Consider the following 12,968-nt stretch of genomic DNA (forward strand, 5'->3'; position numbering starts at 1 on the left):
ATGGGACAAGCTGCAACAGCAGGTGATGGCTCTCATCGACTCTGGTGCAGAAGAGAACTTCATCGACGCTCATTTTTTGTCTCAATGCGGAGTGCCTACAACAGCCCTTAACCTGTTGACGAGTACGATCACAAATATGTGATGAGCCGCGGCTGGTCCCCTGGGTGTACGATCACAAATATGTGATTAGAACGTTTCTGAACGGAGAGTTCCGCATTGTGACGCGACAATTAAACCTTGAAATCATTTTTCCCAAATAATTCAACAAGACATGTTCATTTAACATCGTTTTTATTGAATAAAAGTTACATGTGATGCAGTTATGTATGGACTCACATCTTCAACCGTCTGTGATTATGCAATCCAATATTAGCATTGAGGTAGGCTACCGTCACTGTCCAGCCAAAACGCCGAAACCTAACAGTTTGTAAGATCGAAATAAAACATTCACAGCTAAAATACAGTGTCGCGTTGTAAGTGATTATATACAAAACATCACTGATATACAAGAACATAAGCAAGCTTCAGTTTACGGTTTGCGTTCACTGAAAGGCGAACACCGACCGAAAGGCTCATAGGGCGCCGCCATGTTTGTTTACATGTCGTTCAAAGAAAGATGGCTGCGCCCATGTCAAAATATTGTCTTATTTCAGTAACAACCCGAGACCTTTTTGCTTATATCCTGCGCTTACATGCACATCTTGTGCCTACGTTTGGAGGTATAAAAACCGGAATACGTGTACATTTATTGACCGCAAATGTTGTGACTAATAAAATAACCAATAAAGCATTATTCCCACAATACTCTTGTATGTCATATTGTAATCGTTAGCAAATCCAAGTTAGCAACATGTTCATTCATTTACCTCAGAGCCTTTAGAACAAAATCATTCACTTCGCGGGCAAGATATTGTTTTACAAGACACATCGGTACTAGCACTCTGAAAGATTAGATTAAAAATGGCAAATAGGGGACTCACCCAAGCCGAGGTCATGAACATGATCTTTTCCGACGATGTCCCTGACCTGGATATGAGCTCAGAGAGCGAGTCGGACTCTGATGAGGAATTAATTCCTCAATTTGTAGAGGAGATAGAGGTGCCCATTCCAATGGATGAGGTACCACCAACCGATGAGCTGAGGTGGGAGGGAGCCGGCGCCTATGCCCCAGACGAGTTCACTTTTGATGGCTCTGGGAGTGGCGTGCAGTCACACCTGCCTCGGACTGTATCCGAGGCAGATTGCTTCAAACTGTTAATGACAGAAGAGTTGGTGGGCCGCATCGCTGATCAGACAAACACCTTTGCTGAGCAGCTGAAGGAGACGGCTGATGTGCAGGGTAAGCTCCAGAAATGGGTGAGCACAACTGTGCCAGAGCTCTACACATTTTTTGTGGCCATCCTGCTCATGGCAACCGTGAAAAAGAGGGCCCTGAAGGACTACTGGAGTACGAACATCATGTACTCCACACCCTTTTTCTTCATCCTCTTTTCTCAAGATCGGTTCCTAATTCTTCTGCGTTCCCTTCACTTCGCGGACAACACCACCTTGAACACTGCTGACCCCCTTAGCAAAATCATTCCGGTGTTCTCCTATCTAACCACACAGTTCAAAAAGTATTCACACCATTCCAAAACCTCTGCATAGATGAGTCACTGATGCTGTGGAAGGGTAGGCTCAGATTTCGGCAGTATATCCCATCAAAACGACACCGATTTGGCATCAAATTCTTTATCCTCTGTGATGTGAAGACTAGCTATGTGCAAGACCTGATCATATATACTGGCACTACAACCGACATTGTGAACATTGATGGCCTGGGTGTGTCTGGCTCTGTGGTGATTTCAATGCTGGGAGACTATCTAGGGAAGGGACATGTCTTATATGTGGACAACTGGTACAGCAGTCCAACGCTGTTTCTGTACTTGATGAAACGCAGAACAGGGGCCTGTGGGACTGTGAGGGCAAATAGGAAGGGAATGCCGACTTTCCCCAGCAAAATGAGAAAGAGTGATGTGGAGTTCAAAAGGGCTGGGCAGCTTTTAGCTGTTAAGTGGCATGACAAAAGAGATGTCCATGTCCTCTCCACGGTCAGTAAAGCTGTGATTGCTGATTCAGACAAGATGGACTACATGACAGGCCAGAGGAAGTCAAAGCCCTCCTGTGTCCTTGACTATAATAAGCACATGGGGGCAGTGGACCGCTTTGACATGCGCAACAGTTTTGTGGAATGTACAAGAAAGTCTCTGAAGTGGTACAAAAAAGTGTTTTTTCATTTGATTGACTGTTGCGTCCACAATGCGCAAATTGTATACCAGCAGGCCACTGGTAAGGTCATCCAGCCTCAAGCGTTCAGAGACAATCTGATGCGTCAGCTGCTGGAGCAGTACCACACTCCACGGCATGCCTCCACCGCTGGGCGCCCATCAATGGACCATCCACTCCGTCTCACAGCACAACATTTCCCTTCTGATGTGCTGCAGACAGATGCCCAAGGAAAGAGCACAAGAAGGCACTGCAAGGTCTGCCTTCACGGCACACGAAGGCCCCGGCAGAGGAAGCTCACCCGTGTCTTCTGTGCTCCGTGTAACACAGCATTGTGCGCAACTCCATGCTTCGCCGAGTTTCACAGCCTGAAACATTATTGAAAAATACAGTTATTATTCATGAGGCATTATCATTAACATCAGTTGCTGTGTTTTAGTTTATTATTTTAATGCAACAATATGAAATCAATTCTATATATATAATCCTGTATATCCTAAATATAGCCTACACTGAAAAAAAGGGAGAAGAGGGGTTGTTGAAATTTTATATATTTTTTTAGCATATAAAACATAAATAATTCATGTTCCTTCTCTAAACATGTATTTATCATGTAGAAGTATTCTACTCTTTGGGAATGTGCAGTCTTTGAGATTAAGTCATGTTGAGAATAAATGAAATAGTTATGTTTGGTTTGAATCTCCTATTCTCCGCCCACTGGGAAACCCAAAGATTCTAGAACAGAATCTTTGAGGAAACCGTTAAAGCCAGCCATCTTTTCTACATTCCTCCTTTTGCCTTCTTCACTCACCTCGTGCTGATGACCGAGACTTTGAGACGAAGATTTTCACACAAGGTAAAATGGTTAATTCTTCCTGACATTATACAGAGTTAGAGGGAATCACTTTAGATTCATTGCTTCTGTAGCTGATATCGAATAATTGGCTAATAAGATCGTGTTAATAAACTGGCCAGCTTAAGTTCACCAATGTTAGCTTGGCTAACTAGCAGTAAAGCTGGCGCCCCTCATTGCCAAAAAGATACAAAGAGATAAACGCACATCACTTCACTTACTGTTATTAGTCTAAATGATATGCACTTGTACTTGTCGTGTCAATTTACCGAACACGCGTTTGGGGAGTCGAACTCTAAAGTCTAATGTTAATTAATTAGCAGCTAGCCTTTTTTGCAAAAAGGTAGTTAGCCCGCTGGCTTGTTTGATGCTTGATGTAGCTGCTAGCTAGACTAGCTAAAGTCAAGTTGACCTTCACTGTTGCTAGCTACGCTAGGTTATTGCAGGTGAATTAGCTGCTACCAGTTAACTTTATGTCCGGCAGAGAGGACACATATTGAGATTATTATTACCACTGCTCATTTGAATATCATGCCATCATGATAACTGAACCATACAAATTGTACTTGGTGGTTATCTATCGGCCTCCTGGACAGCTTGGCAACTTTGTGAATGAGTTGGACATTCTACTGTCTGCTATTCCAATGGATACGTGCCCTCTGTTGATCCTTGGAGATTTTAATATTCACTTGGACAATTCCTCTTCAGTTGACTTCCTGTCCTTACTCTCCTCATTTAGTATCACACGTGTTCACAGTCCTCCTACTCACAAGGCTGGTAAGGATCTTGATATGATTCTGCTACGTAACTGTACTGCAGACAACGTTTGGGTTAATCCTCTACAGATGGTACGGGTTGAGAATGCTCCTTTCATTCCCGCACATCGGGACTCCCGAAGCATCGGGAAAACTGCAACCGCAAGGGGGCAACATAGACCGCCCGAGTTTTCGAATGTTTACAGCCGTCCTCACAGCTCTCTCACTCGACGTAGCCTATAACTCAGTCAGTCCAGCAGAGATGCCAGAGCAACGTTTTGGTCAACGGAGAGGGAGAGAAATGCTCCGCATATCCGTCTCATTTAATCATTAAAATGAAAGTGATTGGCGAAATTAATCAAACGACGTTTCAATAAACCATTGTTGAAATGAATGAAAATGGTTTTAGAAACCTATAGGCCTATCAGAAGGACTATTTCCTTCAATTCAACCTGAAATAGGCTACTCGAAAGGCAACCTTAGATTAATTCATGAATTCATTACGGTTACAAGACCGCATTTCCGTGAATAGGCTATTATTGTCAACGTCAAGGCGAAGACGAAAGAGATGGACAAGATGGACATTTTGGCAACATTTACATGCTAGGAATACTTAGAAATGTGTAAGCTATTTTAAAACGGAGGCTTGTTCATTTTAGCCGGCGACGTTTCAAGTACATTTCCCGAATAAAGCCTATTGAAGTTCACATCCAGCTGTGGCGCAAGTGGTTGATGCATAGGTATCGTATGCCAGCGTCCGGGGTTCGAAACCTAGTCGAAGAACCTCTCCGGAACCCATCAAAAGAAAATGTATCGATTTATTAAAAGAAACGAAAGACTTCCTGTTTTGAGATTCTTTTTATGTTTGCGATGTCTGCTGAAAAGAAAAGTTAATATGTTAATTCGTGGTTCAGCGCGCACTCACACACATTTTTACATTGACATAGTGTCGGGCTCAAGTGTCGTGTCGTCCTCAGTGCCGCATATAGGCTAGGCTATAATGTAGTGACCTGGTTAGACGAGTGTGGGGGAGGGGGAATGATCGCACAAGACAATAATGCTCTTCATGAAATGGATCTCACAGGCGGCTGTCTGTTTTTAAATGTAGCCTACTACACCACTTGCGAAATCGGACGTGGCACATAGCCTAATTATTAGGCTACTGGATAGCAAACCCATAGACTTTGTTCATCCTATATCCTTAAAATGAAAGTGATGACTGGCGAAATTAATCAAACGACGTTTCAATAAACCATTGTTGAAATGAATGAAAATGGTTTTAGAAACCTATAGGCCTATCAGAAGGAAATAGCCTTCAATTCAACCTGAAATAGGTTACTCGAAAGGCAACCTTAGATTAATTCATGAATTCATTAGGCTACGGTTACAAGACCGCATTTCCGTGAATAGGCTATTATTGTCAACGTCAAGGCGAAGACGAAAGAGATGGACAAGATGGACATTTTGGCAACATTTACATGCTAGGAATACTTAGAAATGTGTAGGCCTAAGCTATTTTAAAACGGAGGCTTGTTCATTTTAACCGGCGACGTTCAAGTAGGCTACGGCGACGTTCAAGTACATATGCCGAATAAAGCCTCTCGAAATTCACATCCAGTTGTGGCGCATGTGGTTGAAGCATAGGTATCGTACGCCAGCGACCGGGGTTCGAAACCCAGTCGAAGAACCTCTCCGGAACCCGTCAAAACAAAATGAATCGATTTATTAAAAGAAATGAAAGATTTCCTGTTTTGAGATTCTTTTTATGTTTGCGATGTCTGCTGAAAAGAAAAGTTAATATGTTAATTCGTGGTTCAGCGCGCACTCACACACATTTTTACATTGACATAGTGTCGGGCTCAAGTGTCGTCCTCAGTGCCGCATAGGCTATAGGCTATAATGTAGTGAACTGGTTAGACGAGTGTGGGGGAGGGGGAATGATCGCACAAGACAATAATGCTCTTCATGAAATGGATCTCACAGGCGGCTGTCTGTTTTTAAATGTAGCCTACTACACCACTTGCGAAATCGGACGTGGCACATAGCCTAATTATTAGGCTACTGGATAGCAAATCCATAGACTTTGTTCATCCTATATCCTTGGCGGAGATAATAATTAGGCATATCAAATTAAAAGCACACTACGACAGGTATACTTGTGTGATCACGCAACACAAGAGAGCATTTAGCGATGGGACAGTTGTGAATGAGTGCTTAACACCCTGGAGTCTAAATACCCCCGGGGGATTTGAAAAACTGTTCCAAACACACATCTCAATCTCTGCTTTTATCATATTATAGAGACACCATTAGAAGCCTTTAATCAACTCGTTTTCAAATATATAGCCTATGTTTTAAGAGAATATGGCAATGATAATGGCACTTTCTAAAAACAATAAATTCGTAGGATTTGTCCTCTCACCTGCAGCAGGCCCATTCAAAAGCCCATCCACCTAATTTGCATTTGAAAGAGCCAATCACTAAAGTGACACATTTAGTCTAGCCTACTTTATTATTTTTTTTTGACCCCTCTAATAAATTTCCTATAGTCCTACTACGATAATGGAGGAAGGGCTGCCTAACTGTTCCCCCTAAGAGTTTTTTCATAAGATAAAATGTTTACTCTATTTAAGTTTAGGATTTGGTAGACAAGACAACCTCGGAAAAGTTCTTCAGATAAACAATGTTTTATTGAATTAAAGGAAAGAAAATGTATCGCCAGGGTTTCGGGGCTTGCGAAGGCATTCGTTGATCTTATCGATGCAGTCCTTGCGGCCACTTCTCCCCATCGTAGGAAACTTTCTGCTTAGTGTTGACAAAGGTCTTGACGTTGTGTGGCAGTGCTTGCTTGCCCTTCGATCCATCCCAGTTGGTGGTTTTGCACCAGGCTCTAGTGCTCCTTTGTGGTGATGGCTCTGAAGAGCAGGCATCCGTATCTACCAGTGATGCGCGGGCTGATCCAAATCGAGCGGGCGACCGCGGTTATGGGTCAAGAAAAAATATTTTTAATGATATGCGGGTCATGTTTGGTCGGGTCGGTAAAAAAAATAAATTGTCATTTATATCGTACATAATTGTCTTTAGAAGAAAAAGACATAAGTTGCAGCATTCCCACTGAAACGCGATTCTATCCCCCACATTTTGTCACGAACATGTAGAAATGCACTTGTTGTTTCTGCGTAGACAGACCCTCGGCTACACTTGACATGCAGTTGTGTTCTGTTCTCAGAGCATATGCTTTCTCTGTCTATGATCTGCAGCTTTTATCTCGAACTGCTGGCCTCTACAGAAAGTGGCAGAATCGTCTACTGAGCAGCGAAGTTGCCGATGCAATGCGTGTTTCTCAAGTCTGATAATTTCCAGCAAGATCGAATGGTATTATGGAAAGAAAAATAAACTAAAAGTTTCCCAAATCAGGAAATATTTCTTAATTTAATGTCATCAAGGCATATAGCCTACAATTGGTATGAGCATGCAATATGTGCGTCCTTGCGCAACTTATAGGCCTAGTGGCTCGTTGGAAAGCCCCACGTCTGCTCTTCCCCACGTCGTGCAATAAAGGTTTCATATCGCTGCAATTTATAATCGCGGAGCAATGGACTTTTGGTCCATTGATGAAGACGTTAATAAAGAGTTTCTTAATAATATTCTATGCCTGCATTTCATGCTTGGGAGAGCTTCAAGGCATTCATGTGAGGAACGGCTGAAACAGAATTTGTATAGGAAAATCCTAGGCTAATTATGTTCAATGTTGAGTCAAACAGCCACATTTTTGGATGAATGCTGACACGGAACAAAAAAAAGGTAGACTAAATGCATGTTTCCCAAATTCTGAGCAATTATAGGCTATATATATTAGGCAATATAGGCTATATTATTGTTTTACATGCATATGAGATACCAATTTTGCATAGCTCAATGACGCTACGACTAAGTTAGATAGGCTACTTTTTACAATAAGCGGGTCGGGAAGCGGGTCGGGTCCTGTATTTCAATATTTTTTTTTTGCGGTCCGAGTTGAGGTCGGGTTAGTTGTAAACGGCGGGGCGGGGCGGGGCGTTCAGACACGTACCCGCGCATCACTGGTATCTACCAACGTTGCCGCGACTCTGTTGGTGAATTCGAGCATGTTGTTCTAATCTGGGCCAACAGCAAGCAAAGTCACGTCATCGTGCTGAGAAGGAACTTGAATGCTGTTGTCGAATGTGGCAGAGAATACAGAAGAAGACTTTAACTATTACTTATATATTCTTATGACGAAACGCGAAGAAAAAATACGAGGACTGACCATCTCGCCTCTCCCAATAGGCCTACCATGGCGACAAAGAAATAAATATGATTTGACATTTTAATGTTTGTAGCGCGCCAGTTTACCCAGTGTGTGTGCATTGAGTAGTTCCTTAAAATACGGAACAAAGAGCGTCCCGTAGGCTATCTGTTCAATACAGAAGAAGACTTTAACTATTACTTATATATTTCTTATAACGAAACGCGAAGAAAAAATACGAGGACTGACCATCTCGCCTCTCCGCGTTTCCCCCAATATCATGGCGACAGAGAAATACATATGATTTGACATTTTAATGTTTGTAGCGCGCCAGTTTACCCAGTGTGTGTGCATTGAGTAGTTCCTTAAAATACGGAACAAAGAGCGTCCCGTAGGCTATCTGTTTAATACAGAAGAAGACTTTAACTATTACTTATATATTTCTTATAACGAAACGCGAAGAAAAAATACGAGGACTGACCATCTCGCCTCTCCGCGTTTCCCCCAATATCATGGCGACAAAGAGAAATAAATATGATTTGACATTTTAATGTTTGTAGCGCGCCAGTTTACCCAGTGTGTGTGAATTGAGCAGTTCCTTAAAATACGGAACAAAGAGCGTCCCGTAGGCTATCTGTTTAATACAGAAGAAGACTTTAACTATTACTTATATATTTCTTATAACGAAACGCGAAGAACAAATACGAGGACTGACCATCTCGCCTCTCCGCGTTTCCCCCAATATCATGGCGACAAAGAGAAATAAATATGATTTGACGTTTTAATGTTTGTAGCGCGCCAGTTTACCCAGTGTGTGTGCATTGAGTAGTTCCTTAAAATAGCCTACGGAACAAAGAGCGTCCCGTAGGCTATCTGTTTAATACGGAAGAAGACTTTAACTATTACTTATATATTTCTTATAACGCTGGCTGTAGGCGATTTCTATAACCATTTTCATTCATTTCAACAATGGTTCATTGAAGTGTCGTTTGAATAATTTCGCCAGTCATCACCTTCATTTTAATGATTCAGTGAGATTAAGGAGTCGACTATTGACGGATATGCGGTCTTCATCATTAAATGCAGTTGAAACTTTCTGCCACCTGGTGGTTGTTTGGGTACATTGCCTTAGCCTCGAAAAAAATCGGCTTGACGCACTGCGGGATCTCTTCGGGAGTCCCGCGGGAGAAGGTGCATTCTCAACCCGTACCCACTGTACATGTATCAGATCATTACTTCATTAGATTCTCTGTGCGTCTCCTTGATAAACCTACAGTTCCTGCTCCGACGATGTCATGCCGACGGAACCTCAGAAGCCTCTCAAGTGAACATTTTGCAACATTAGTAACTTCTGCTCTACCTATTCCGAGTTCATTCTCATCACTTGAGGTTAATGACGCTACAGAGACTCTTTGCTCTACACTGGCATCCTGTCTGAATGTAGCATGTCCTCTTTCCACAAGACCCACTCGTTCTAAACCTCGCCATCCATGGCTGACAAACAGTATACGCTCAGTTCGCAAGGAACTTAGAGCTGCTGAAAGGAAATGGCATAAATCTGGAGATAGAAATGATCTTAGTAAATACCAGTCTATGCTTTCATCTTTTTCATCCACTGTCACACTTGCAAAAAGAACATACTATCAGAGTAAGATTGAGAACGCCACTGACAGCAGAAAACTTTTTTCTACATTCAAGTCTCTTCTCAATCCTCCACCACCGCCAGCAGCTACTTCACTGTCAGCAGATGACTTTGCAACATTTTTCACTGAGAAAGTTGCTAAGATAAGTGCTCAGTTTGATGACCCTGTAAGAAGGACTCTGCCTGGTGTTAGCATGATGCCATCATTGGACTTTTTCTCTCCTCTTGATGAGGAAGCGGTCTCTCAACTGCTTCAGCGAAGCCGTCCAACCACATGCCCTTTGGATCCTGTCCCGTCTACTCTCCTGCAGTCTATAGCACCCGCTATTATACCGGCAGTCACACATGTATTTAATACTTCACTCAGTTCTGGAATAGTTCCTTCTTCTTTTAAACAGGCAAGAATTACACCTTTGCTGAAGAAAAGTACACTTAATTCAACTGATGTGAAGAACTACAGACCTGTCTCCCTTCTTCCTTTCTTGTCAAAGGTTTTGGAGAAAGTGGTCTTCAAGCAAATGTGTGACTTCCTCTATCAGAATAACCTACTAGACCCTATGCAGTCTGGTTTCAAGAGTGGTCATTCTACTGAAACTGCTCTTCTATCTGTGACTGAAGCATTGAGAGTAGCTAAGTCCTCTGCTCAGTCATCAGTGTTAATTCTGTTAGATTTATCTGCAGCCTTTGATACGGTTAACCATGACATTCTCCTTTCTACACTATATGAACTGGGAATTTCTGGGAAAGCTCTTGACTGGTTCAAATCTTACCTTAAAGGGCGTTCTTTTAGCGTGTCTTGGCAGGGACAGATATCAAAGTCTCATGACCTCACTACAGGAGTCCCTCAAGGATCAGTATTAGGGCCCCTCCTCTTCTCTATTTACACCACTTCTTTAGGTGGGATTATTCGCTCTCATGGATTTGAATATCATTGCTATGCGGACGACACTCAACTTTTCCTATCCTTCCCACCTGAGGACTCTAGTGTTTCCCATCGGATCTCTGCATGCCTGAAGGATATTTCAATCTGGATGAAGGATCAGCACCTTCAGCTTAATCTTTCAAAAACTGAGCTCTTGGTGTTTCCAGCAAAAACAGCCATTCCCCAACAGATGAACATCCAGCTTGATTCATCCTCATTGACTCCAACTAGATCGGCACGTAACTTGGGTGTCATAATTGATGACCAACTTACTTTCTCTGAGCATGTTGCCTCAATTGCAAAGTCATGTCGGTATACCCTGTACAACATTAGGAAGATCAGACCTTATCTGACACAAGATTCCACTCAGCTTCTTGTACAGGCAATGGTTATCTCCAAGCTGGACTACTGTAATTCCCTGTTAGCTGGCCTACCTGCTTGCGTATTAAGACCACTACAGTTGATTCAGAATGCTGCAGCACGACTGGTCTTCAATCAGCCAAAGAGGACACATGTAACCCCTCTCCTAGTTACTCTCCACTGGCTCCCTATAGTAGCCAGAATTAAATTTAAATCTCTCACTCTGGCCTATAGGACACTGACTGGATCTGCTCCTAGCTACTTCAGTTCTTTGATGAAGATGTACATTCCCAACCGCCCATTGCGATCTTCTGAGGAGCGTCTGTTATGTCGACAAACCATACATGCTAGGTCAAACTGTAGATCCTATTCTTCAGTGGTTCCGTGTTGGTGGAATGAGTTGCCCAGTGCTCTCCGTTCAAGCAACAGTTTTGGATCTTTTAAGAGGGGTCTTAAGGCATATTTGTTTAATATGCACTTAGTCTTTTGAGTGTTTGTTATGTGTTATGGTTTGTATAATAGTTTTGTTTTGTTATAATTTGTCCATTGTTAAAATTTTACATTTATTCTGCTATTGTCCTTAAATTTAGCCATACCTTGCTATAGTTATTGTTATTATATAATTAACTGAGTGACTTATTTGATTGCTTTTGTCATTTCATTGTTTTATTTCTCATTAGATTAGTGCTTAAATGATTGTTGTATTGATAATATTGCTATTCTCCCTTTTTTGTAATTGTTCACTGTTATTTAATTTGTATTGCTATTTATTTGTATGTCGCTTTGGACAAAGGCGTCTGCTAAATAACCATAACCATAACCATAACCATAACCTCCGCCAAGGAGGTTATATGTTTTAATCGGGTTTTGTCTGTCTGTCTGTTCGCAAGATAGCTCTAAAATTTATGAATGTATTTCGATGAAATTTTCAGGGAACGTCTGAAATTACCGAAGAAACGATTACATTGTGTGTTCCGTATCTCACTCCGTCCATGATGCGGTTATCGTTCGTTCGAAAATTCTAAAATAACGATGTTTTTTAATACCTTAAAATAACACTTTCTAAATGAACCTCACATTTTTCAGTAGCCATAGGTGTGTAGATTTGAACAAAATCTGGCTTGGTTCTTAACGGGGCTTTTATCTCCTGAAATATCCAATTTTGTTTACCACGCTCGGAGTGTAGCGTTTGCCTGGTGTTTCACGTCGGCCTTTCCACATCAGAGACTCTAGAACAGAGCAAGATAGATCACAGGCCGGATAATACGATATGTTGAAGTGCGTTCTATGTGTGGCAAAGTGGATGGTTTGCTAAATTGACACATGACGACTACGCCATCTGAGGCCCTTCCCCTCAGAATATAAACTCTTTGAGACTGGTTAATAAATTGAGCTACCAGGCAACACAGGTTCGGGATCATAGAAAACCAGAGAAGCGTGTGTCCAAAAATAAACTCTTTTTTATTATCATTAAAACATAGGGAGTGTTCTCTCCAGTGTGGGTTCGCTCAAGTCAGTATTACTCTCCAGTGTGGATTCGCTAACAGCAGTAGTACTCTCCAGAGTGAGTTTGCTAAAGTCAGTAGGCCTAGAGGTGGCTATTCAGGGAATGAGACACTCGTGAATAAATAGCACGTCAATGCACAGCACTCAGTTGTCACAGCAAACAGTGTTCACAATCACTCACGCAGGCTTATGGTGACAAATTATGACACGCAGTGCAACAAGCAAAGGATAGCCTCCACAACCGAACTGAATTCGTAGTCACTCGTGAGCAAACAGCAGCACACCTGTCGTCACTTCAGTTAATCAATGAGGGCTGACTTCGTGGTGGCTAAACACAGCCGACTCACAAACGGAATGAAACAAACACAAACACAAAACAGAACTAAACAAAACAGCAG

The 12,968-nt window shown here is 42.1% G+C and overlaps 1 protein-coding gene across 1 annotated transcript; it reads left to right on the forward strand.

Annotated features, from left to right (window-relative positions):
• Window positions 1-960: 960 nt before the first annotated feature.
• Window positions 961-2,648, forward strand: LOC134094329 (piggyBac transposable element-derived protein 4-like). The gene is made up of 2 exons (XM_062547821.1): window positions 961-1,616; window positions 1,757-2,648. The coding sequence occupies exons 1-2, from the start codon at window positions 961-963 to the stop codon at window positions 2,646-2,648; spliced, it is 1,548 nt and encodes a 515-aa protein (XP_062403805.1).
• The last annotated feature ends 10,320 nt before the right edge of the window (window positions 2,649-12,968 follow it).

Source organism: Sardina pilchardus, chromosome 10, assembly GCF_963854185.1.
Source record: "Sardina pilchardus chromosome 10, fSarPil1.1, whole genome shotgun sequence".
NCBI classification, from domain to species: Eukaryota; Metazoa; Chordata; class Actinopteri; order Clupeiformes; family Clupeidae; genus Sardina; species Sardina pilchardus.